Genomic DNA, 26,732 nt, shown 5'->3' with positions numbered 1-26,732 from the left:
AAAATCTTGTTTTATATGATGGTCTTCCTGCCCTGGCATTTGGCCCTTTGTGCCCTCAAAAAATGGACAACACCAAAGGCCACGTGGCCTTGACCCTAAAATGAAGAAATTCCAGGCCTGGTCTACACAGTACACATTAGTCCTTTCACTGCACCATCCGCACAGGATAAACATATTACATATTACTACTAGAGCCCGACCGATATATCGGTCAATTCGATATATCGGTCGTTTTGGAGCAATCGGAAGGGTATCGAACATCGGTGAATTATTCCACCGATATCCGATATATTAATTGTCTGTAACGTGTCTGTGGATAGAGCATGAAACCCTGAGTTATATAGGCCTATGTGTGGGCAATACCAGAATTATCCAGCAGAGTGCAGTAAAAGACACATATTAATTCATAAACGAGACAAAACACAGCAGAACCCCCAAATTAAAAGAGTATTATTATCCAACAAGCAATAGAAATTGATAACTGCGACCAAACTCAAAGTTTGATATGAAAAGCACAAAAAAAAAAAGCAATAATCTGACCATTTATCCGAGGGGCGAGTCAATTAAATGATCTTAAATGAATAAAAATGATTTTTACAAAACATCGGTATCGGTGCTCTAGCACTCTCCAACATCGGATATCGGTATCGGTCGGAAAAAATGGTATCGGTCGGGCTCTAATTACTACTAATGATTGACGGTTTCACTTATATTTTCACACAAACAGACAACCCACAGTTGCTGCTATGTTGTTTGGTTTGATAACCGATCAGGCAGTGGCAAAATGCATAAAAGTTAAACTAGTTCCACACTAGAAACAGTACTCCTCCTTTCAGACAGTCGACACATAGGCGTAGATGACACAAATATTTCTAATTCAGAATAAGCACTAATACAGGGTTAAGGTAATTACAAAAGTGAGTGAACATTATAGTGTGCCAATCTAAACAAAACTGTACATCCCTGTTGGAAAAGTTTGGTTAATATTATTGTACCAATTTTGTCTTAAGGTCAAACTACTGTACATGAAATATCATTTATTAATTGTGCTGTTTGTCCCTCTATGTTCCAACACAAAACCCTGTTATTCTAACAGCCTTGACACTGTACAAGTAAGTGTCTGATATTTAACTGGTAAACCATTTTTAAGCAAACAATCTTTATCCTTATGGAGTGACGGCAGGAAGCCGTCAACAACAAGATTACACCATCAGTCAACAACTCTGTTATATTCTATCCACTGACGAAGGCCATGTGACATGACCTCTCTACAGGATGACATCATTATGATATGACCCATCCTACTGTCTTACAGTAACTATATAAAATCATGTCGACTGTCTATTAGGGCAGAAGAAGGCACTATGGGTGAATTGCTGTACTGTACCTTGACTCGGAACTATTCTTTCAATACAACTAAGAGAACAATAGTTTGGGGATTTAAGGGGAGCAAATGCTAATTTCGTGCAAATTTGTCTTAAAGCACAACATTTTGCACAGATGTATAGCCCAGGGCTTGCTCTAATGATTTAGCTAGGGCACCCATACAAACGATGCATGTATGGGTGAGCATTCATGTTAGTCGGAGGCCTTAGGGTTTTTTTTCTCGTGCTAATCAGTCTAAAAGTGCAAAATTTTGCACAGATGTAGCTCAGGGCATGCTCTAATGATTTAGCTAGGGCGCCAAAGTCGGCGACCTTCGGGGTCACCACAGCACCCACAAAACTCTGAAAAGTGATGACTCATCACTTTTCATCACTAAAGTCGATGGGAGCCCAACTTGATTTGGCCGCTGTGGCGACCCCGAATGTCGCAGACTCGGGCGCCCTAGCTAAATCATTAGAGCATGCCCTGAGCTACATCTGTGCAAAATTTCGCACTTTTAGACTGATTAGCACGAGAAAAAAAAACCCTAAGGCCTCCGACTAACATGAATGCTCACCCATACATGCATCTTTTTCTGAGGCCATTTCTAGCCCAAGGAATGTTTTTTGTGCAAAACAAATGCCTGTAATGGATTCAGCATCATGACAAACCCCTAGTTAGACCCCTCAGATCCTACTTAAATACCCTACTCTTCTGGGAAAGGATAACTTTCTAAAGGAATTAATACATGGGAATTAATCAAAAACCCATCAATCCCATAGCCTGATTTGCTACTTTTGTTGTCAGGTCAACCGAGGATAGACTACATCCCTTTGCCTGGGGCGATGGTTGCTTGTAAATGGCTAGTTTGATGTCAGGCCAGCCGGGCCGAAGCTGAAGCTTCATCACTCAGTGACTAGCCTTCCCTAACACAGGCTGATTTTGGTCTAGAGGGGGCGGATTCACCGGCTGAAAACAGCCGCTGGATCCTATTGGTTCACAATCTGTGCCATGGCCTGCCTCCCACTTCCTATGCCAGAAATTGCAGCAGGTTTCCCCAGGCTTTTATTTTTCTTCCTATCGCCAAAATAAAAGCCTGGGTTTCCGAGGCTACTCAGTGACTGAATCACTCAGTCAGCTGTTCAGTCAGTCAGTCAGTCAGTCAGTCAGTCAAAAGCAGGGACGTGCAGAGAATGTTAGAGAGGCAGGGGCTGAAAATTCTAAAAAGACCTTTTGGTGAAAATATCGGAAATAGCAGACCTCCAAGATCACAACGTGTCAAGCTGCGACGCGTTGTGAGCTCAATACTGGAGATGTGGCGTAAAGCCATGGATTTCTACACAGTCAGTGAGGGCAATTCTTTCAACATAAGACGCTGTATTCAAGTTCAGGAGAGTTTGGACAAGGCAATTCTCTTGAATGCTGCCTTCAGGTATGGCATGGAAAGAGGGGCATTTGCATTTCTTTCACCAAAAAAACTACATTCATGGTCTGGAGTTGGGATGGCCAACGGCTAACCGTTACCGTTAAACCGATAAGAAATTGGTTACCGGTAAGCACTAACGGTCAATTTTGACTGATAAAAAAGAAAAGAAAAAGGAAATCAACCCATGTGTCACACCAAAAGCCCCGTACACCAATATCTACGCAACATCAAGTCATCAACCATGCAACTACGCGCTGTGGTCACACATTTCTGGGACACCAATGTCTGTGTAACATGATCGAGCATTCACGCAACTGCGAGTCTGCGACGCGAGTCGTACACGCTGACTTATTCAACAAATGCTCCGTCGTCGATTGGATTTTACAAAACAGACCCCGTCACATTGAATCCCGTTTAAGAAGAGCTTAAAACACAACTTTATAATGTTACACGTTGATGACGTGAGGAACGCTAAAGTCGTCTTGGTTACAGAGTAGGATATGCGAAAATAACAAAGCTGAGCTCAGACTCGCAAATTCAATGATCGCTGCATCAGCACACACAAAACACGGGCGAGAGAGAAGAAAATTTATGAAATGGACATCACGTTTAGCCGATTCAACCATTCCAAAAGTTATACGATTGAAAGTTATTGTTCTACATACGAGCATCTCGCTGCGGCTGTTTAGTTAGGCGATAGCCAGGGAGTGCACAGAATGTTAGAGAGGTATGGGCTGAATGGCCTTTTGGTGGACAATTCTGTTGATAAAAGTTAAGGGCTCCAGCCCCCTTTGCTGTATGTGCGCACGTGCCTGGCGAAAGCGCATCACATTACAGACTGATCATTTCAATGCCACCGTTTCTTTGCAAAAACACATTTCTTTTAGAAAACATTTGTATTCTTGTTTCTCCTAGTTTTATTGTTTGTAAACACATATGGCACTTTATTATGGGGAAAAACGGGTGTATTTTCCTTTTTTAAATCGCTAAAATAGCGCATTTTTGAACACATTTCCTTAACGCATTTTTGAAGACATTTCCTTAACGGTTAACGGTTAATTAACTGATAAGGCCTTTCGGTTATCGGTTAAGAAAAAATCTCCATTTGGCCATCCCTAGTCTGGAGAGGGCACTTTTTACAGACAGTTAAAAGGGCAGGGGCTCAAGCCCCCTCTGATGTGTATGTGTGCACGTGCCTGGTCAAAAGTCATTCACATCTGTAGGGCTGGCCCCACTGGTCCAGCCAAAAGACAACAACAGATAAATACAGACGTAAGACATTTATGCAATTTAGACAGAGAAAGAGTGATCAGAAAACTGTTCAACAGACATGGCAGAGTGAGAGTTGAACAGACAGGACAGAGAAGATGTACAGTGCCGACGCTACCATGACGCGCACAACGCACTGTGCGTCGGGCATCCCGCTGCCAAAGGGCACCAAAAAATGAGAGAGAGGAAAAAGAATTAAGAAAAGAAAAAAGAAGAAGAGCCAAGCCGATCATAATCATAACAACTAATATGTATTCGCTCCGCCTGAAAGTAATCACGGCACGCATGCAAGGGTGTCTTTGTCGTGGGGCTGTGGGGGGCACCCAACAGCCAGTTGTGTGTGGGTGACCAAAATGGGTTGCAGCGGCCCTGAAGATGTAGGATATGGGAAAGTTTGGCATGCAGACATAGACTGGGAATGTCTTGGTTGTGGTCAGTGACAACAAGACGCTAGGCTTTTGGAAGAAATAGTGACTTGTTTAATGTAGACAGCATCAAATGCTGGTCAGCCAATAGAAGGACTTCCTACCCTCACTAAAACATGCAGTAATCCTGGTCTCTATACTGCCTCCCCCTGGCCAGCCGGGGCGCCTGATGGAGGGGGAAAGGAACTGGTTGGAATAAAGTGTTCCTTCCAGGCGCTACGTCCAAACCGGGGAAATCCCCCCCTGTCAGGTGAAAAGAAGCAACTTGGACTCCTCATGCATAGAAGGAAGCATGAGGTCAGTCTGTTGTCTCCCCAGGCGCGGCAGAGGGAGAGCAGAACCCAGGATTACAGATTAGGCAAAATAGCCTTGAGAAACAGTACAATAAATAGATAGACCACAAATACCATTCTCATCTTTAAGTACAGAAATCATACAATACAATATTGGAGGTGATACATACCGGTAAGCCATATAGTACTAACTGTATAAATGCAAGCAATTCATTATCGTTGCATGGATAGCAACACACTATGAATTAACATCATGTCATAAATTGCTCACAATTTAATAGTCAGTAGTGTCATCTCAGACACTTGTGAAATGAGTGAACAATCAACCATGTGTTGCAACAACATGGCCTCTTTCCTAGTTTCCATTCTTGACATGGAAACTATGCGCTTCTCTGTTGCTTCATAGCGTGTATACAGTGAACTGTAGCACACACATTATGGCCAGGGGCGTTACAAGGGGGGGGGGGGGGGGGGGACTGAGTTACTAGGGCCCAAGGTGGAGGGGCCCTATACTTTAGCTATTGAAAAATAGCAGATCTACAAGCTCACATCGCGGCACTCGGTGCAGCGTTGCGAGCTTGTAGATCTGCTATTTTTGAAAAATCATGAAAATGTGTGCAAATCTTTGAATATATGTATTTTTTAATCGAACATTTGTAACTCAAATTTTGCTTCTGGGGGGGTCCCTGGAACTAAATGTTTTGAGATGGGGGTCCGTGGCCAAATACATATCATTTTGGGGGTCCTTGACATGAAAAGGTTTGAGCACTACTGACATGGAAACATAGGTTTCTTGCACACATTTTCACACTGTACAAGCTCGCAGCGCGGCACGAGCTTATCTGCTATTTTTCAATAGTTTAACATTCATGGGGGGCCCGCAGTGAATCCTTGTACCCAGGGCCCAGAATTTGGTGTGACGCCCTTGTTTATGGCACTCATTCAATTCTGTACCTGGGTACTTTAGAGTTACTTACATACTGGTAAAATAACATCAGGGAATCAATGGCTAACAACTATTCCGTTGGCGTTGTCACTGGCAATTGGGTGTGGGTGCCATAAGCACCTGCAGTGAATGAAGTCAGTGCGGGTTAGGGACATTGCTTGATCTACAGTAATAGAAATTCAAGTCTCAATGATACAGTCAATGTAATTTTCAATGGTTTCATTCAGTTGAAGAATGCATAATGTGCCAACAACAGTCAAGTGTTTTCACTTCGAAATATTCAATATTGTTGCGACCGTCAGGTTGCAGTTACTATCAAAACCTCCACCGTCAGTCAGTCAGTCAGTCAGTCTGTCTGTCTGTCTGTCTGTCTGTCTGTCTGTCTGTCTGTCTGTCTGTCTGTCTGTCTGTCTGTCTGTCTGTCTGTCTGTCTGTCTGTCCGTTCGTCCGTCACGTCACGTCACACTCATATCTCCGCCACCGTTGCCCCGATTCCATGCCAAACTTTGCACACACACTCCTTGGCTGCCAAACCACAACCTCCACCCCTCATCTCTCATATGCCCCTCTCTTAGTGCCACCATGAGGCCGGTTTTTTCAAACACATTTTTGGACACCGCTCCTACAGATTTTGCCCTAAAATCACGCAAAAGCGGTACACAGTATCTCTAAAGTCATGTCATCAACATGGATCTGTCCCATTTCCCATATTCTCTCCTGATTGGCTACCAATGCCTAAAGTTTGTGTATGCGACCTGGAGGTCGCTTATCTCCTGATTAGGTAGTCTTACTGTATTGTATACATATTGTATTCATACAGAAGATACAGTAAAAAATACATTATCCATTAGAAAAAGTAATGTGCTGCAGGTTACATAGTGTGTTACTTATGCAACGCAACAATAACACTGTTGTTGACTACTGTATGCCACCTTTCTGTGCCATGAGAAGTGTAAATCAAGTGCACCACATGTGCCATCATCATTCATGTTGTAGCGTACGTGCCATAAATCCCCCTATGTGGACAGGACAGCACTTCCTGCTCTGTCGGAAGACCCCTAGCCTTTGGCGTGTTCAGACCCCCCTCCATCTCATCCTGGTTCCTGTTTCATAAGACACTGCAGCCCTCCTGCAAAGACCATTAACAACCAAGGGCGTCACAAGAGGGGGGGAAAGTGGGACTGAGTTACTAGGGCCCAAGGTGGAGGGGCCTTCATTATTTCATACTTTAGATATTGAAAAATAGTAGATATACAAGCTCACAGCTCACAATTCGAGCCTGTAGATCTGCTATTTTTTTGAAAAGTCGTGAAAATGTGTGCAAATCTTTGAATATGTGTATTTTTTAAGCGAACATTTGTAACTCAAACTTTACTTCTGGGGGGTCCCAGGAACTAAATATTTTGAGATGGGGGGTCCGTGGCCAAATACATATCATTTTGGGGGTCCTTCACATGAAAAGGTTTGAGCACCACTGACATAGAAACATAGGTTTTTCAAAAAACCTTAGAAGGATTTGAAATATTCAAAGACTTGCACATATTTTCACGATTTTTCAAAAATAGCAGATCTACAAGCTTGCAGCTTGTATATCTTGCTATTTTTCAATAGTTAAAGCACAAAATGTGAGTGAATCCTTATACCCAGGGCCCAGAATTTGGTGCGACACCCTTGTTAACAACACTATAACCCTGACGTCCCCATTTTAGACAGTTGTCTTTTTTTTAAGATTTCCAGAAATAGTTGTATGACAAAGTATGGGGTCTTCAACGTTTTCAGGCCAAGGACCCCTTAGTTGAGAGAGAGATGAAGCAGGGACCCCCATATTCCTTATAGTTTCATCGTTTGACAGCACAATCGTCAGTGTATTTTGGATTCATGTCAATTTGTGTTATCAGATATTCAACCACTTGAACCGTCAATACTTAATAAACTTGACATTTCACTCTGTACTTAGTGTGCTCTTTTTCCCCCTCTACACCAAACCTCTTTGCCGAAAATAGCCGATCTACAAGCTTGTAGATCTGCTATTTTTGGCTAAAGTTCTCAGAATATTGGACGTTAGGGTTCAAGTGGTTAACTCATATAGTGCCAATCCCGCGAAGACTCGTGAAATGTAATAGAGTATCCGCAGTGCCAATCCCGAGTATACTCGTGAAAAGTAATAGATTACTGTAACGGCGGATACATTACCGAGAAGAATGGCCGGAGGTCCGGAGACGAAATCCGTCGCTGATTTCGCATCATCACGGCTCCACGAGCACAAAATAGTCCCATCCATAACATTGAGGTGGACGGGGGATCTCATCTTTAATGTCCATTATCTCAAAACTAGACTTTAGAAGCTAGGATGGAGGCAGATGCTCGCTTATGTTATACATGTATAAAAGCTCCCGGTCCACCATTACACAACTCCACGTGGACAAGGATCGGTTCCGGCGCAGGACCCGATGACGTCAGACCGGAAGTGATTGCGCTGTGGATTTAACAGGCCCTTTAGGGCCTGTTAAATCAAATTTCAAAAGATTCATACAACTATTTGGTACTGTATGACCAGACGATTTGAAGGCAGTGATGTAATGTCATGGGTTGTGTAACTCAACACATGGGTTATACAATACAAACATGGATTAATCACAATGCATTTGATTAATATAGTCTTTAAATGGCAGGTATGCGTGATAACGGCAATCTGGTCAAAGCAAAACAACACTAAAGTGCCCGCCGCCCGCACTTCAGAGCGCGTCTCCGCGTTGGTGAGACAGGAAAGAGGTCAAAGGAATATTTTTGCGTGTGGAAAAGATTTGCTGATTCAGTTCCCATAGACCGAAATAGCCTGCGGAGGCAGAATGAGCAACTATCTGTGAGACTGACTATTAGATTCACATGAATTCTCACCACATGGGACCAAAGCACTAGATCAGCAGATACAGTAGTTCCTAACAAAAGAGTTGTCTCGAGGGTGGCCTGTCACAATAAATCCATGACTACTGCCGTTTCCTCGTTAGGAGCAGCACCAAAACCGTCCTAACAGCACATTAACCCATTTAGAACGGGTACACATTATTGTGTATCATTATTTTATGCTTTAGCTATCGAAAAATAGCAGATATACAAGCTCACAGCGCGGCACCGAGTGCCGCGCTGCGAGCTCGTAGATCTGCTATTTTTGGAAAAAGTCGTGAAAATGCGTGCAAATCTTTGAATGTATGTATTTTCAAAGCGAACGTTTGTAACTCAAATTTTGCTTCTGGGGGGTCCCTGGAACTAAATATTTTGAGATGGGGGTCCGTGGCCAAATACATGTCATTTTGGGGGTCCTTCACATGAAAAAGTTTGAGAACCACTGACATAGTAGTCTCTCAAGAACAGACTAACTGAGCTCCAGTTAAGTGAAAAGGACCTTTTCTTTGACGATGGCTAGCCAGATTGCTGACATAAAAAACATGGGTTTTACAAAAAACCTTAGAAGGATTCAAAAGACACTTAGAGAATCGGGTCAAAATTCTAATTTTCACGATTTTTCAAAAATAGCAGATCTACAAGCTCGCAGCGCGGCACTCGGTGCCGCGCTGTGAGCTTGTATATCTGCTATTTTTCAATAGTTAAAGCATAAAATAATGATTACACAATAACGTGTACCCGTTCTAAATGCGTTAAAAGGTCACTAAGTGGTCACAGACTATAGGATTTTCCCAAGCTTTTGTTAATGGTGTAGCTGTTTAGTGTATACATCTGCTTATATGACAAATGTAAAGCAGCACGGAGTACAGAGGAAGCTATAACTCATACACAAAGGCCATCTGACAGATGCCTCCAGGGAAGAGAGCTACATTTTCCATCCCATTGTCATTAATGACTGTCAGAACTGTACAAATATGATAAACCCATTGTGTGAAAGAGGGCTCACACACTGGCTGTAGAACCGCACAAAAACACTGTAGCTTGTAGAATAGATCAGGGGTCTTCAACGTTTTCAGGCCAGGGACCCCTTAGTCGAGAGAGAGATGAAGCAGGGACCCCCCACAACCCATAGATACCATAAAGTTTCATCGTTTGACGGCACAATCATCGGCGTATATTGGGTTCATGTAAATTTGTGTTTTCAGATATTTAACCACTTGAACCGTCGATACTTGATAAACTTGACCTTTCACTCTGTACTTAGTCTGCTCTTTTTCCCCTCTACACGAAACCTCTTTGCCAAAAATAGCCGATCTACAAGCTCACAACGCCTCGCGCTTGTAGATCGGCTATTTTTGGCCAAAGTTCTCAGAATATGGATGCTAGGGTTCAAGTGGTTACTATAGAAAAGGAGAAAAAAAAGCTTCTATCACACAAAGATTTAGAGGACCCCCTGTAGTAACTCTGAGGACCCCGGACCCCCTGTTGAAGACCCCTGGAATAGATTTTCACTGATTCTGTGCAGTAATAAAAGCCTTTTGACTTGGACTTCACCTGGCTGTCTAGCAGAGTAGCCCTGCCTGTAGCCCACAAACCTAGTATTTGTCTTGGCCAGGCGTTTTGGCTGAACGGTTAGTTGGTTTCCCACAAAGGAAACCGGGATTTCGAATCCATGTGGTAGAATGCAAATTACCTGTCAAGTTACACTGGGAATCCTGCTTCAAAATGCCAAAATGTGAACTTCAACTGCAGCTGTCTTTCAGTATATCTTTAAAACAGAGGTCCCTAAATGAGCCTTGGAGGGTTGAGTGTTTGTAGTTTTAGATTCCATCAACACGTACGCACATCTTCAACAAGGGTTCATATTTGAGATTGTAATTAAAGAAGAGAAAAGATGAGTGTTAAAATGTTTCCATTTACCGCTTTCTTTCGTTATAGCCATTTTAGCTGTTTTGATTTCAGTGGCCGGGAGCATGCGTACACGTGGCTAAATAAGTCTTTTTAGACAGTCTTTTTAGACACGATAATTCGCCGACACTACTAGCCCCCATAAGATTGTAGTGCATCTTGGGAATGGGCTTATTGTGTCTAAAAAGACATATTTAGCCTATACGCATGCCCCCACCCACTGAAATAAACATTATTAAAATCACAAAAACAATAGAAAGCAGTAAATTAAAACATTTTAACACTCATCTTTAATTTTTTCTAATTACAATCTAAAATATGTAGCCATGTTGTAAAAAAATCACACCCGTGTGAACTGAGCGGTGGTCGTGGAGGCTGCGCAACAGCAAAACAAATATATATATACCTGTATATATATATAATAAAAAATATTAAAACAATATTAAACAAAATATAATAAAATGCATGTCACTCAGGCCGCCACTGGTATCCATCCAGTGTGTGTGTGTGTGTGTGTGTGTGTGTGTGTGTGTGTGTGTGTGTGTGGGGTCTGGCCTGAACAACAACGCCCCTCCCTTAACATGTGTGGTCAAAAAAGGTACTGTAGGCTACATACAGACAGACAGACACGCAGACAGACAGACATACCCACACACACGGCCACGTATAGGAGCGTTGTGACCACCGCTCAAAAACAAAGTTGTCCTTTAAGCCGCGATGTTATACAGTGTAGTTCACAAGGAAAAAATAGCCAATCTACAAGCTCACAACACCTCACAACAGGAATCATTGAGCTTGTAGATTTTGGCTATTTTGGAAAATGTTGTAGAGATCCCAGGGTTAAGGTTACGTTCATTTAAACTACTGTTTTGACATGAGGACATCAAATAAAAGCATCAACCTGTATGAATGAGGCATCACTAAATTAACAGTTTGATGTGAGATATTCACGAAGCATTTTTGTATCGTATCGCTTATTCACCACTTACTTTAATGTGGTAGAAAAGTGGAACACACTTGGCCCTGCATGAGTGACTGCCTGGGGACCCCTGTTTAAAAATACACCAAAGAAATGACTACAATTGAAGTGAAGGTAAATTAAATACATTTATTTTCCTCACAGTGATTTATTAACCCATTTAGGCCTAGAATTATTGAATGCTTTAACCAGTGAAAATGGCAGATATACAAGCTCACAGCGCGGCACTCTGCGAGCTTGTAGATCTGCTATTTTTGAAAAAGTCATGAAAATGTGTGAAAATCTTTGAATATATGTATTTTCAAAGCGAACGTTTGTAACTCAAATTTTGCTTCTGGGTGGTCCCTGGAACTAAATATTTTGAGATGGAGGTCCGTGGCCAAATAAATATCATTTTGGGGGTCCTTCACATGAAAACGTTTGAGAACCACTGACATAGTAGTCTCTCAAGAACAGACTAACTGAGCTCCATTTAAGTGAAAAGGACCTTTTCTTTGACGATGGCTGGCCAGATTCCTGACATAGAAACTTAGGGTTTTCAAAAAATCTTAGAATGATTCAAAAGACACTTATTGAATCGGGTAAAAATTCTAATTTTCACGATTTTTCAAAAATAGCAGATCTACAAGCTCGCAGCGCGGCACTCGGTGCCGCGCTGTGAGCTTGTATATCTGCTATTTTTCAATAGTTAAAGCATAAAATAATGATACACTATAATAGTGTACCCGTTCTGAATGGGTTTTAAATACTGCCTCTTTAGCAATGACTGAAGCGTGACTTGATTCGTTGCTACTACAATCTACACTCCGCCAACGCAAGCACTTCAGACTTGCATCGCCGGCATACGGCAAATGCCAAGTGCTAAAATAAATTCTCCGGGGAGTTGTGTTCACCGCAATAATCTTTCAGCGCAACAATCAGTTACAGGGTGATAACAGTGCCATGATGCGTCCCTTGGGGCAGCTGAGGCCGTCATGAGAACCTGTCAATGCAAAATGCATGGTGCACACCAGCTTCTGACACATCTGCAGTGGCTAACTTGAATCTGTCTGGGTTAATGCATAACACATGTTTTCACACACGCACGCACACACGCACACGCACAGGTGCTGCAATGTAGAAATACTCTGTTACAAGTAAAGGTCCGGAATTCAAAATGTACTTGAGTAAAAGTACAAAAGTATTGGCATCAAAATTAATATACCAAAAGTAAAAGTACTAAATGTTTGAAAATAGCAGATCTACAAGCTCACAAACGTGTCGCGAGCTTGTAGATCGGCTATTTTCAAACAGCCTAGGTATAAAATAGGGCTAAAGTGATTTATGTATGTTTTATAATATTACAATTTATATCTGAAAAGTAACTAGTAACTAAAGTTTTCAAATAAATGTAGTGGAATAAAAGTACAATATTTGGATCCGAGATGTAATGGAGTAGAAGTAAAAGTAATGGAAATTGGAAATACTCAAGCAAAGTACAAATAACTCAAAAGTGTACTTAAGTAAATGTACTTTACACCACTGCGCACACACACACACACACACACACACACACACACACACACACACACACACACACACACACACACACACACACACACACACACGCGCGCGCGCATACACATACACACAGAGTGTGTCAGTGACATAACTTCATCTAACATACACATCAGCTAGATCTGTGTGGGATTTCAGCCAATTAGAGCTGGAGAGGGCGAATAATGATTCCCACAGGGTGCACCTGCTATTGGCTAATCTCACATGGCGACAGGTCCCGTCCAGCTGTGGTCGAACCATAGACACAGAATGAATAGATGAGAACGCCGTTTGCCCAAACAATGAGTCGGGACCCCTTTTTTTTTTAAATGAATATCCCTCTTTTGTTTCCTACGATTTGTTTAGAACTGCCCTACCTGTGCCACCACATGGTGACACTCAAGCACGTGCACACATAGACATCAAAGGGGGCTTGAGCCCCTGCCCTTGTATCCAGCTGTAAAATAGTCCCCTCTCCAGACCATGAATGCAAGTAGTGAAAATAGCCGACCTCCAAGCTCAGAGGTTTGCTATTTTCAATATTTTCACAAAACGGCCCTTTTAGATATTTCAGCCCCTGCCCCTCTAACATTCTCTGCACGTCCCTGGTGACACTACATGGTCCAAGTATTGTTTGAGAATACATGTAGAGTGCTATAAACAGGAGAATTTGTTCTAAAATGCATTTCAGAAATTATTTTAAAAAACGATATTGGAACGATGGGAAAATAGCATAACATGTGCTCAAGCTCGGACTTTCCCAGTTTTCTGGATGGGGCGGTTGTAACCAGGGGCGTCACACCAAATTCTGGGCCCTGGGTACAAGGATTCACTGCGGGCCCCCCATGAATGTTAACTATTGAAAAATAGCAGATATACAAGCTCACAGCACGGCACCGAGTGCCGCGCTGCGAGCTTGTATATCTGCTATTTTTGAAAAATCGTGAAAATGTGTGCAAGAAACCTATGTCAAGGACCCCCAAGATGATATGTATTTGGTCACGGACCCCGATCTCAAAATATCTAGTTCCAGGGACCCCCAGAAGCAAAATTTGAGTTAGAAATGTTCGCTTAAAAAATACATTATATTCAAAGATGTTCACACATTTTCACAACTTTTCAAAAATAGCAGATCTACAAGCTCGCAGCGCGGCACTCGGTGCCGCGCTGTGAGCTTGTATATCTTCTATTTTTCAATAGATAAAGTTATAAAGGCCCCTCCACCTTGGGCCCCAGTAACTCAGTCCCACTTTCCTACCCCTTGTGACGCCCCTGGTCGTAACATTACACCCACCCTCCAGATGAATGAATGCTCATTTTGCTGGCCAAACATTCCTTGTTCCCTGAATCCCATGAATGAGTAAGATACCGGGGGAGAATCTCTAACACAACACTGCCAAAGAACATAGTAAGTTATTCCATCTCTGAACAGAGTCCAAAGGAAAGCACGCACGTCCAAGTGAAAAAGTACAGGTTCTGGACAACAGTAAATCTCTCTATATATCTCTATAAATGTCACCATAAATGTGTGATTTTCTCGTGAATTTAAAATGGCAGGAATTGCAGTTTCACAAGTTCAAAACGTGTTGTATTTATGAAAGTATGAAATTGGGTTAATTGCAACTGTCAGGTCGCAGTTACTATCAAAACCTCCACCGGCTGTCTGTCTGTTTGTCAGTCAGTCTGTCCGTCACATATCATGTCACACTTTTGCCCTACTCATATCTCCACCCCTATCCATGCCAAACTTTGCACACCCCTCATTTCTCACATGGCCCTCTTCTAGCGCCACCATCAGGCCGATTCTTGCAAAACACATTTTTGGACACTGCTCCTAAAATCACGCAAAGCGGCACACAGTATGTCTACACTCATGTCATCACCATGGATATGTCCCATATAGCGCCACCATCAGGCCGATTTTTTCTAACACATTTTTGGACACTGCTCCTACAGATTTTGCTCTCAAATCACGCTGTGACCTGACGGTCGCTTATCTCCCGATTAGGGAGTCTTACTGGTATTAGTGAATAAGAGTGATACACATGTTACAGAGGCTAAATGTGTTTTGGAATTCTGACTTGCCCACAAATGGTTCAAAAAGACTTCCTCTCTAGGCCGAAAGATATTATTCATTTCATTGTATATGCAAGCAGAGAATCAGAGCTACACAATGAGGTATCACTTGGTTAGATTAAAGAAGCACCTTTGGAAGTACAGCTTACTGAAGTACGTGTTTCTTAAAATTTAAGCTATGAGAAATCAGGTTTCGAGGGCTTGAACCCTGATTGGAGTTTCAACCTTTTGCAGCTCAAAATACACCTTTGGAAAAAATATTTTTGATTTGAACTGATTATCTCAGATTGATAGTTGATCTGATAAATGTATAATGGGTGAATGTGCTGCATAAACCATAACATTATTATAATATTCAAAAGTAACACTTCACATTTGAGCTGATTTGAATTCAATTGAATATTTACAGCCTTGCAGACATTGACCCAGTCTACTTCATTGAGATCATTGAGATAGGGTTTCTGTATTTTCCATATCCCACAGGAAATGCAATGAGGATACCACGAAAAGACAGGTCTGGAGTACGTGTGTGCGTGTGCGTGTGTGTGTGTGTGTGTGTGTGTGTGTGTGTGTGTGTGTGTGTGTGTGTGTGTGTGTGTGTGTGTGTGTGTGTGCGTGCGTGTGTGTGCGTGCGTGGCGAGACATGAGTCTAAGGAAATGCATGTCCATGGGAAAGTGGACCATGAGGGAATCGGTACGAACGTTGTAGCGCACATTAAATATCAGTCCCTAAAGCCCACATTGGGGCTGACACTGCAAACTTCGTGCCAGTTAAAACAAACCCCATTAGTTTCTTGGGACCAATGGTCTGGCTAGAGGGGTCTTCAAAGTGTGAGCGCGCCTCCCCAGGGCGACGTGAGATAGTTTCATGTCTGTTGCTTAGATGTGAAAAGAAAAAGAAACTGGTTGAATTTATACCAAAATGAGAGAACCATCATTTGAAAAGTAAATGTGACACCTACAGTATAATGAATATATCGTCATTGTCGGGCAGAAACCTTGTATCTCCAAGTTTTTCACAAAGTAAAGCACTGCTTCATATAGTGTGGGGATTAAGGGGAGCAAATGCTAATTTCGTGCAATTTTGACTTAAAGCGCGAAATTTTGCACAGATGTAACCCAGGGCTTGCTCTATTGATTTAGCTAGGGCGCCCGAGTCTGCGACCTTCTGGGTCGCCACAGCGGCCAAATCAAGTTGGGCTCCCATTGACTTTCTATACAGGAGGAAAATACCCAGATTTTTTTTTCTGGGTATTTAAGGAGGATCTGAGGGGTCTAACTAGTGGTTTGTCATGATGCTGAATCCATTGCAGGCATTTGTTTTGCACAAAAAACATTCAGTGGGCTAGAAAGGGCCTCAGAAAACAATACACGTATGGGTGAGTATTCATGTTAGTTGGAGGCCTTAGGGTTTTTCTTCTCGTGCTAATCAGTCTAAAAGTGCAACATTTTGCACAGATGTAGCTCAGGGCATGCTCTAATGATTTAGCTTGGGCGCCCGAGTCGGCGACCTTCGGGGTCACCACAGCACCAACAAAACTCTGAAAAGTGATGACTCATCACTTTTCATCACTAAAGTCGATGGGAGCCCAACTTGATTTGGCCGCTGTGGCGACCCCGAATGTTGCAGACTCGGGCGCCCTAGCTAAATCATTAGAGCATGCCCTGAGCTACATCTGTGCAAAATTTTTAACTTTTAGACTGATTAGCACGAGAAAAAAAAAACCCTAAGGCCTCCGACTAACATGAATACTCACCCATACGTGTATTGTTTTCTGAGGCCATTTCTAGACCACTGAATGTTTTTTGTGCAAAACAAATGCCTGCATCATGACAAACCCCTAGTTAGACCCCTCAGATCCTCCTTAAATACCCAGAAAAAAATAATAATTCTGGGTATTTTCCTCCTGTATAGAAAGTCAATGGGAGCCCAACTTGATTTGGCCGCTGTGGCGACCCCGAAGGTCGCAGACTCGGGCGCCCTAGCTAAATCATTAGAGCAAGCCCTGGGCTACATCTGTGCAAAATTTCGCGCTTTAAGTCAAAATTGCACGAAATTAGCATTTGCTCCCCTTAATCCCCACACTAATATGGCCATCGCACAAAAGTAGTGAAAACAGCTGATCTACAAGCACACAATGCCTCGCGGTGCGAGGCGTTGTGTGCTTGTAGATCGGCTGTTTTCACTAGTTTAAATCATTTTTAAAATGATAAATACAAAACAAATGGTTTTCCACCCGACAACGATGATATGACAATTTAAATCCAAAATCACATATTTACAGCCTAGCTGCTCCTTTATTTTGTGGATATCGATTACACCTCATTTTCAAAACCTCAACTACGCTGAAAACATGTATGACATCAAAGTAGTTTTGCTGTACTCTTTCCAAATTTGGCATACACACTGGGCTCACCTAAGTTGAAAAGCTACAATCACAAATAGGGATGGTTATCGTTCACCTTTTTCGATACCTGGGAATCGATACGATACCCTTTTCGATACCATTTTCGATACTTTTTATTCAAGTTGAGGTGATGATGATGATCACACAGTGTGGCGGAGCGGAGATTATAGACGTTGGATAATCATCATAATAATAAACATTATAGGCTATTGTCGGCTATTTTCCACAGTAACGAGTGTAGCCTACTGAAGCAGTCATTAAACTCTCAGTAGCCCAACTGTTACAGATGTGACCGGCCCGGGGTGCGTTCCAGAGTATCGAAACGAGGTATCGTTAGTTTTTACGTGAACCGATACCCGATAGTATCGACGCCATGCAATCGACACCATTAAAAGTATCGCAGACGATACCCATCCCTAATCACAAAGCAAGGTACTGGCCTGTGAATGTTTGCGCTATGAACAATCTTTACGTTTCACCATTAAATCCTGGACTGCTCCGGTCTTGAGAGACACATCAGGCTTTCAGGTCTAAATATCTAACTCTTGAAATTCACACCAAAGTCAAGTGGCCCTCTTCCCCTCTCCCTGTCGACGACAAAAGCCAACGGGTTCAACCATTAACACACTCAAAGGTAATCGCACCCGCTTAGGGAAACGTACCAACTGGACTGTGAACTATACTTGGGGGGAGGGCAGGCCCAGACTCTGCCCATCAGTTAACATTTCAAAACAGAGGCGACACAGCTGGGGCCACTCTGCTCCTAATCCATGTTTGGTTCGCCAAGAGCACGGCAATTAAGTTGGCTGATAGGGGGATCAGGGGGAACAAACCGCAGCCTCAGTTTGGATGACATCAGCGCTGGACTTTGTAAGGGCATCGCTGCTGGTCTGAAGTATAGCCTGGTTAATAAACCAGACCGCACAACACCACCCAGGGACGTGCTGGCCATTGGGAAAAGCGGGACAATTCCCGAACGGCCGGTTCATTCCCGGCCGGTCCAGGCCGGCCATTAGGAAAAAATAAAAAATAAAATGTCAGCCTTCGTTCCATTTTGGGGGCTGAAGTAAATTGTCACTGTCAGGCAGAAACCTCGTATCTCCAAGTTTCAAATGTATTGCCGTTGCACAAAAGTAGTGAAAACAGCAGATCTACAAGCACACACCGCCTTGCACCGCGAGGCGTTGTGTGCTTGTAGATCGGCTGTTTTCACTAGTTTAAATCATTTTTAAAATGATAAATACAAAACAAATGGTTTTGGACATACAAGGTTTCCACCCGGCAACGACGAAATATAACTCATGTACAGTAATTGGCCCACTGGCTTGTCACTTGTCGTGATCTGAAATGGCAAATCTTTGAGTAGCAGCAGCGCTAATAGAGAGAGATCTCTCTCTATAGCGCTCAATGAGGGCCTCTCCAACTCTTTTTCCCGGGCTGAATCAGGGGCCCAGCACGTCCCTGACACCACCCCGTGGTGTAGTGTGGTCTGGAGCCTCACAGTTGAGAATCCATTTCCACCAGCCACCAGAAAGGGTTAGCCAATCAGGGCTGTAGGCTGTGTGGACACAAAAACATTCCTCGCCTCCCCCTCCCTTCTATGACAGGCATCAAAGAGGTAGTTGTCTGTAAGAGCAAGTCACCTTGACATTTTTTTTAAACCGCCCCTAACATTACGTCAATAGGCATTAGCCCGCCCCTCAGAAAAATAATCTCTTCCCGAAATTCCAGATAGAGTCTGGTTTATTAACCAGGCAAGGTCTGAAGCACTTCTTGGGTCAGCTCGGCTCTGATCCAGTCCAGCACTATTGTTCCTCCGAGTGGACAATCCGGACACTGTGCAGAGATGACTGCTTTACTGTATTGCTGCTCTGACACTGACTGTTAATATACAGTTGACCAGACACGTGCACACATAGACATTAAAGGGGGCTTGAGCCCCTGCCCCTTTATCCGTCTGTAAAACGTGCCCTCTCCAGACCATGAATGCAGTTTTTGAAAGACATGCAAATGTCCTCTTTCCATGCCCAAAGTCCAAACTCTCCTGAACTTGAATGCAGCATCTCATGTTGAAAGAATTGCCCTGACTGTGTAGAAATCCATGCCGTTACGCCACATCTCCAGTATTGCTTTTTTTATGCTTAGTTTAGTGTGGTATCAAGTACTGAAAATAGCCGACCTCCAAGCTCACAACGCGTCGCAGTGAGCTTGGAGGTCTGCTATTTTCAATATTTTCACCAAAAGGCCCTTTTAGAAATGTCAGCCCCTGCCTCTCTACAATTCTCTGCACGTCCCTGAAGTTGACTGTGTACTATTATAATACATGGTGAATGATATGTATTGTTTACTATTAATATTACGCCACGGGCCCCTTTTTTAATTTGTTACAAAGGGAGTTATGATGTGCTCTGCACTGTTGTGTCTCCGGAAGAAGGTCACCAAGACCGAATCCAGACTTTATTTATTGCCCTTGCTGTCTAAAGCGATTATGACCGGGCTTTGATCTCTTCTTTGGACAGGAAGACTGTATTTCTGTCCTCGACAAGCGAGCAAACGGGTGAAAGACCGTTTCCTGACATAAAAGAAGTGTCTCTTTTACACGGTCACACTTTCACCCCTGTTCTGTCTCAGCTCATCCCTCTGATGACCGGCCACAAACCTAATTATCCGACCATTCACCATAATTGGTTGCTATTGGCAGCAACTGCGCGCATGAGAGGTTGTGGGCAACTGGACGCCGCCCTTTAGTTTGACCCCCCGATGGAGTCTTTGAGCAGCGCTGTCTCATATCCGCCACAAGGATCCCCTTTGTGTACTAGTCTGTGCACACACAGATGCACAACTACCAAATGGAAAACACTTTGGACCAAACCAGATTATCGTCGTTGTCGGGTGAAAACCTTGTATGTCCAAAACTGTTCGTTTTGCATTTATCATTTTAAAAATGATTCAAACTAGTGAAAACAGCCGATCTACAAGCACACGACGCCTCGCGCCGCGAGGCGTCGTGTGCTTGTAGATCTGCTGTTTTCACCACTTTTGTGCGACGGCCTTGTACGATGAAGCGGGGCTTTACTTTGCGAAAGAACATACAAATTTGAAACGTGGCGATACAAGGTTTCTGCCCGACAACGACGTTATAAGAAAACAAAAAGAAAGCTACCTAACATACTGGAGAGAGACAACCCAAAACCAAAGCAAAATGGAATGCTATCTAGCACTAAAAAGAGAATATACATTAACAGAATATCTGAGCACAGTAAACGACCCAAAATTTAGGAAAAACCTTGACTAGGTACAGACTCGGTGAACGCAGCCTTGCAATAGAGAAAGGCCACCACATACAGACACCACTCCCAAGGGAAGACAGACTATGCACCCACTGCACACAAAATGTGGTAGAAACAGAGCTACACTTTCTAACCACCTGCCCACTATACCAAGACATACTGTAATAGACTGTCGTAGATTAGAGATTATCATGATTGATTATGTATGAAGTTATAGAGTAGATCAAGTGTTCATTGATTATATTAATATCTAGCCTAATGACACGTCATTGATACTGTACAACTTGTAAGAGTCTAGATGTCTACCTAGGACTGAGTAGCTATTGTTTTGGTAAAGCCTATCTTGTTATGGCACAGCTCGTTCCAGAGGCCTTGAAGCCACATGTATAACTCTAGTGTCTGACCATTATTCTTGGCAGAACTACCTTACCACTGCCCAGAATGTTAACTGTACTTCTGTCCATGATATCATGTTTACATAAACTTGACCACAACCACCTAATATAATTGTCTTCTTGTCTCCTCATTTTCTCATTGATTATTGATTGATCTGAATTCCACCACAAAGACACATACTCCCCACAGATTACACACACCCGAAGTGAGTTTGAAAACATTGGCAGCAACTGCGTGCATGAGAGGGTGGGCAACTGGCCGTCGCCCTTTGACCCCCCCGATGGAGTCTTTGAGCAGCACTGTCTCACCCCCGGCCACAAGGATCCCCTTGTTATCGAGGACACCACCCTCGCCCCTCTCTCTCACGCGGTGACGACACAATCGCGACACTCTTCCCCGGATCATTCCCCCACCCACGGCCTGCATCGTAAACCCCACGGACCCCACCCCCTCCTCACAATCAGGATCAGATAGCGCTATTGTTTCTCTATGTCTTTAGACGCCGAGACCCCCGAGCTCACAAGACGCATGGCACATTCCAAGCCGGCCGGCGGCGGACCGCAGATTGTGATCCACAACAGTCGCACAGTGCAGAAGATGCTCTAGTCTAGAAGATATGTGTGGCATGGCCTTGGTAGTAGGATGCGATCGCAGGATTAAAGGGAGCAATGCCCTCTGATCATCTCCTCAGCCAGGCTGTGTTGCGATGGCAGCCAGAGGGCATGTTCTGACAGCGTACGGACAATGCTATAGACTTGTATTCTCAGCACGAGATGTCTACACAATAAGTAGTAGCTGCACTCCACACTGAAATGAGATCCTTTCCTATAACATGGATATAGAACATACAAGATACAGAAAATCGAAGAATACAATAAGTATGAGTGCCATTCTCTGTGTTAATGTAACCAAATGGATTTTGTTATAGTACACAAGTTAAATGAACTCTGTGGATTTTACTGTGTCTAAGCACTAAGGTGTTTGGTGTATAGCCAAGATAAACAGTGAACTGTCAAGCACAGCAAAGGTTTGCTATCTTCCCTTATCAAGTGAGGCAGCATATACTCAAAACCAGGGGTCTTCAACGTTTTCAGGCCAAGGACCCCTAGTTGAGAGAGAGATGAAGCAGGGACCCCCACAATCAGTTCTTAGATTCCATTATAGTTTCATTGTTTGACAGCACAATCATCAGTGTATTTTGGATTCATGTGAATGTGTTTTCAGATATTTAACCACTTAATACTTAATAAACTTGACCTTTCACACTGTACTAGTCTGCTCTTTTACACCAAAGCACTTTGCCTAAAGTTCTCAGAATATGGACGCTAGGGTTCAAGTGGTTAATATAAAAAAGGGGGAAAAAACTAGTTTCTATCACACAAAGATTTAGAGGACCCCCTGTAGTAACTCTGAGGACCCCGTAGGGGCCCCCGGACCCCCTGTTGAAGACCCTTGCTCAAAACCATATATGGGTATGTCGTTTCCTCTGTACTTGTCAAATGAAACATACAAGCACAAACTATTGATGGACAATGCAAAAACGTGTTGTGTTCATTGTTTACTACTCTGTAAAATGTATGGGGAAACCCCAACAAGTGTTATGTAAGAGCAAAATGGCCGCCGCTTGTAAAGACCCAGAACATGCGTTATGTAAAAGACGCAAAGGTTATACAAACATAACCCTATCTGGCCTAGAGTGGCACTTAATGTTAGAAAGAAAACGGAGTTGACACTTAAAACCAGACCGCCTACTCTTTTCCAACCAGAAACCTCCGTGGGAACAAAACAAATTGGCTGATAAACATGGACAGAGTTGTTGTTTTATGTGTTTGAGCGCTGGCCATCAATCCCCGAAAGAATCGTGTGTAACGTGCAATTTATGGAGCCGCTAAAAGCAAGTTGGCCCGACCTCTGAGGCCCACGGAGCGTTTCCTGTCTGACAGGGACGTGCTGGGCCCCTGATTCAGCCCGGGAAAAATAGTTGGAGAGGCCCTCATTGCGCGCTACAGAGAGAGATCTCTCTCTATAGCGCTGCTGCTACTCAAAGATTTGCCATTTCAGATCATGACAAGTGACAAGCCAGTGGGCCAATTACTACATGAGTTATATTTCGTTGTTGTCGGGTGGAAACCTTGTATGTCCAAAACCGCTTGTTTTGTATTTATCATTTTAAAAATGATTTAAACTAGTGAAAACAGCAGATCTACAAGCACACAACGCCTCGCACCGCGAGGCGTTGTGTGCTTGGAGATCTGCTGTTTTCACTACTTTTGTGCGACAGCCTTGTATGATGAAGCAGGGCTTAATACGATACGAGGTTGCTGCCCGACAGTGACGATTTACTTTGTTGGCCGCCCAGCCCCCAACATGGAACGAAGGCCGACATTTTATTTAGATTTTTTTCCTAATGGCCAGCCTGGACCGGCCGGGAATGAACCGGCCGTTCGGGAGTTGTCCCGCTTTTCCCAATGGCCAGCACGACCCTGCTGTCTGAAGAGGCTCCGCTCTAGAGGTGGGACGTTCGCGAACGAATCGAGTTTTTTGAACGGCTCTTTGTAAATGAACGATGGGACCCGGTCCGCAGTAGGGAGGGAGCCGTTCCTTTTGTAAATGAACAGTTGTGGAAAAAGTACAAACATTCTTTACTTATGTAAAAGTATCAATACTGCAACGTGAAAATACTCTGCCACAAGTAGAAGTTTGGAATTCAAATGTAGGCTACTTGAGTTAAAGTACAAAAGTATCGGTATCAAAATGCACTTAAAGGTGATACACCATGAATTTTAACTTTTCCTATTTTAAAACCTTTTTTTGGGGTCCCACTAGCACCTTCTATCCTCACAAAGTCCCATTTCTGACCATTGTGTCTTTCTCTGTTTTTGGGAAGGCTGAGGTTAAAAGCTTTCCACGGGTTCTCAGAACAGGCTGTCCTGAATTGCTGCCGTTGCTGATGTCATCGACGTCCGTTTTTGAAGAAAAAAAAAAATTGGCAGTTCAGGCCAAAGGTGGTACTGCAGCTGAAAATGCTCTGAGAGCCATTCAAAAATGAGAGAGGCTCTCTATTCAGGAGTGGTAATTTAGCCTCAGACCTTTTGAAAAACGTTTTTGGGACATAAGCAATATGACATAAATACTTTTTAAATGCATGTGTATCACCTTTAAAATACCAATAGTATCACAGTCTTTCCAATGTAGAAAATGTAGAAAAATCATTTGAAAATAGCAGATCTACAAGCTCACAATGCGTTGCAACGCGATGCATTGTGAGCTTGTAGATCGGAAATGTAGCCTATATATGGCTGAAGTGTTGGGTTGAAGTGACTTTGTAATTATAATCAAAATCTACAAAGTAACTAGTAACTGAACGGCTCTTTGAAAGGAACGGATCCCAGAGATCCGGCTCACTTCAAAGACCATAAATCCCATCTCTACTCTGCTCAGGGGAATTTCTGACCATTTTAGATAATTTATACCTTTTCTACAGATCCAACCCTCTACAAGTGCACTGAACATGGCAACACAATGACTTTTTCCACAGTGTGAGCTGCCTATAAACAACATTCTCATGTATACTGTAATCAGAGCTGCAGAATCCCCAAAAGGATTGAGAGCAATAAAACTCGCAGAACTTGCAGTACATGTTTGCATTCAAAATGTTGCATTATCACATATTTGTGCTGTGTATTATACATAGCAGTGGTCGGTGCTTAGCTCAGGGTGGGGCTCATGGCTGTGCAGCTGACAAGCGAGTGACAAGAGGCATAGCATGCAACCTGTGGCAGCGAGTGATTTGACGCGCGGGCCATGCTTTTGCAGTCAAACCACTTCTCTAAATGAATGCAGAGCAGAATGACAGTGACAGTGCGCGATTAGCAGTGATCACCTGCAGCTCCACATTTATACAGATGTTTCCTGCTGAGATTGGCACATTTCACCCAGGGTTTTTCATCTCACTCACCTCACTTTGTCTGCTGACCTCACTCAGCAACGAAATAAACAGAAAATAAAACAATTCACAGGAGGCAAGCCATGATGTGCACCCACACATCAGATCCGTGTGACGTGTGATCTGGGCAGCTTGCCTCAGGAAATGTGCCAATCTCAACAGGAAACAAAGGTATAGGCAGAGACCAAAGCATTGGAAATGGACCATGTGATCCGGCCAAGACAGGGCGCACGTTCAACACGGAAATGCCACACGCAGCCAGCAGAAACAGCAGCAGCGCATCATCATGCCATCCACAACGGCGTCAAGGCAGGACGACATCGGATTCAAAATGTATCGCGGCCGTGGGGGGGCGGATACATTTTAACCCGCCGGAGTTACCTTTCCGGTTACTAACTGACACACAGGGCGGCCACCCGGGCTCCAGCTCCCTGTCGGGCAGGAGGTGGCACTCCGCGGGGAGCCGCCCGTCCTTCAGCGCCACCCAGCAGCTGTCTTGCAGGACATGGCAGAAGCTGCGGCAGGGCAGGAGGCGGGGGGCAGCGGCGGCGATATCCCGGGCCGACGGCGGCAGTGAGACGGGAGGCGGCGGCGCCTCGCCACAGCCGGGCGCCAACAGGAGACAGAGGAACCACTCCGCGCCGTGGTGGCACCCGGCCCTCGCCAGCCACGCCCACTGCCGCAGCACCGCCCCCACCTGCTCCAAAGAGGTGTGGTTGAAAAAGTTGGGCAGCGCGAGCCGCCTGTGCCCCCGGCCCGAGCAAATGGGCCAATCGGAGGGCGTGGGGAGACACGACGGCGGCGGGTCAGGGCCGGGGACGGAATTAAGCGCGCCCGAGACGTCCAGGGCGCCGACCCCGGACCCGGACCCGTCCCCTGCCCCGGAACCTTCCTCCCCCCCTCCTCCCACCCCTCTGGACCCGTCTGCTGCATTACCCGTGGTGTTAGGGGTCTCGGGGTCTCCCAGTCCTCCTCTGTTAGTAGTCCAGACCGGCGTCGGGCTCTCATCCCACTTCTCGACAGACTTACGGATGCTGCTGGCCACTTCGATGATCTCCTTCCCGACCCCGGCCAGGTCGCCGCCGTCCTTTTTCTTGCCTCCTTTGGGCGGCGCGGGTCCTCCCGCGCCTTTCCCGGGTCCCGGCGCGGTCGTGGTCGTCGCCGGTGTTGTCGGGTCCGGATCCTTGTTCCAAAACCACGCGTCCGAGGTCCCAGCAGCTCCCAGAACCAGGAGTACTAGGAACCACAGCTGGATCCCGGAGGCCATTCCTGCTATGCTATGAGTTGACTTCTGTGACGGTTGCACCTGTTTAGCCAGCTAGCGGGTCAACAGTTAAATCCCTGCTCCTCCATGCGTTCCGCTGAGGAACTGCCAAGTGATGCAGGACACAGACGAACACCTCGCTGCTGCACGCTCAGAGACCCTCCCTCTGACAGAGCTCTGGCACACACACACACGCACGCACGCACACATGCACAGCGGGAGCAGGGGCGTCACAAGGGGGGGAAAGTGGGACCGACTCTGAGTTACTATGGCCCAAGGTGGAGGGGCCTGGAATTATTTT

General features: G+C 44.3%; 1 protein-coding gene across 1 annotated transcript in view; it reads right to left on the bottom strand.

The window, feature by feature from the left end:
* LOC308280311 (uncharacterized protein) overlaps positions 1-26,434 on the bottom strand; it is a gene marked incomplete at both ends in the record, with an annotated part of 93,273 nt that extends 66,839 nt beyond the window's left edge. Inside the window, one exon of the mRNA XM_080720573.1 lies at positions 25,549-26,434. Coding sequence (XP_080576699.1) covers positions 25,549-26,434 — 886 coding nt within the window. The remainder of the gene's footprint in view (positions 1-25,548) is intronic.
* Between the last annotated feature and the right edge of the window lie 298 nt (positions 26,435-26,732).

Source organism: Nannobrachium achirus (assembly GCF_963921795.1).
Source record: "Nannobrachium achirus genome assembly, chromosome: 24".
Classification (NCBI taxonomy): Eukaryota; Metazoa; Chordata; class Actinopteri; order Myctophiformes; family Myctophidae; genus Nannobrachium; species Nannobrachium achirus.
Note: the sequence above shows the minus strand (reverse complement) of the source record. Positions and strands in the feature narration are given on the sequence as shown.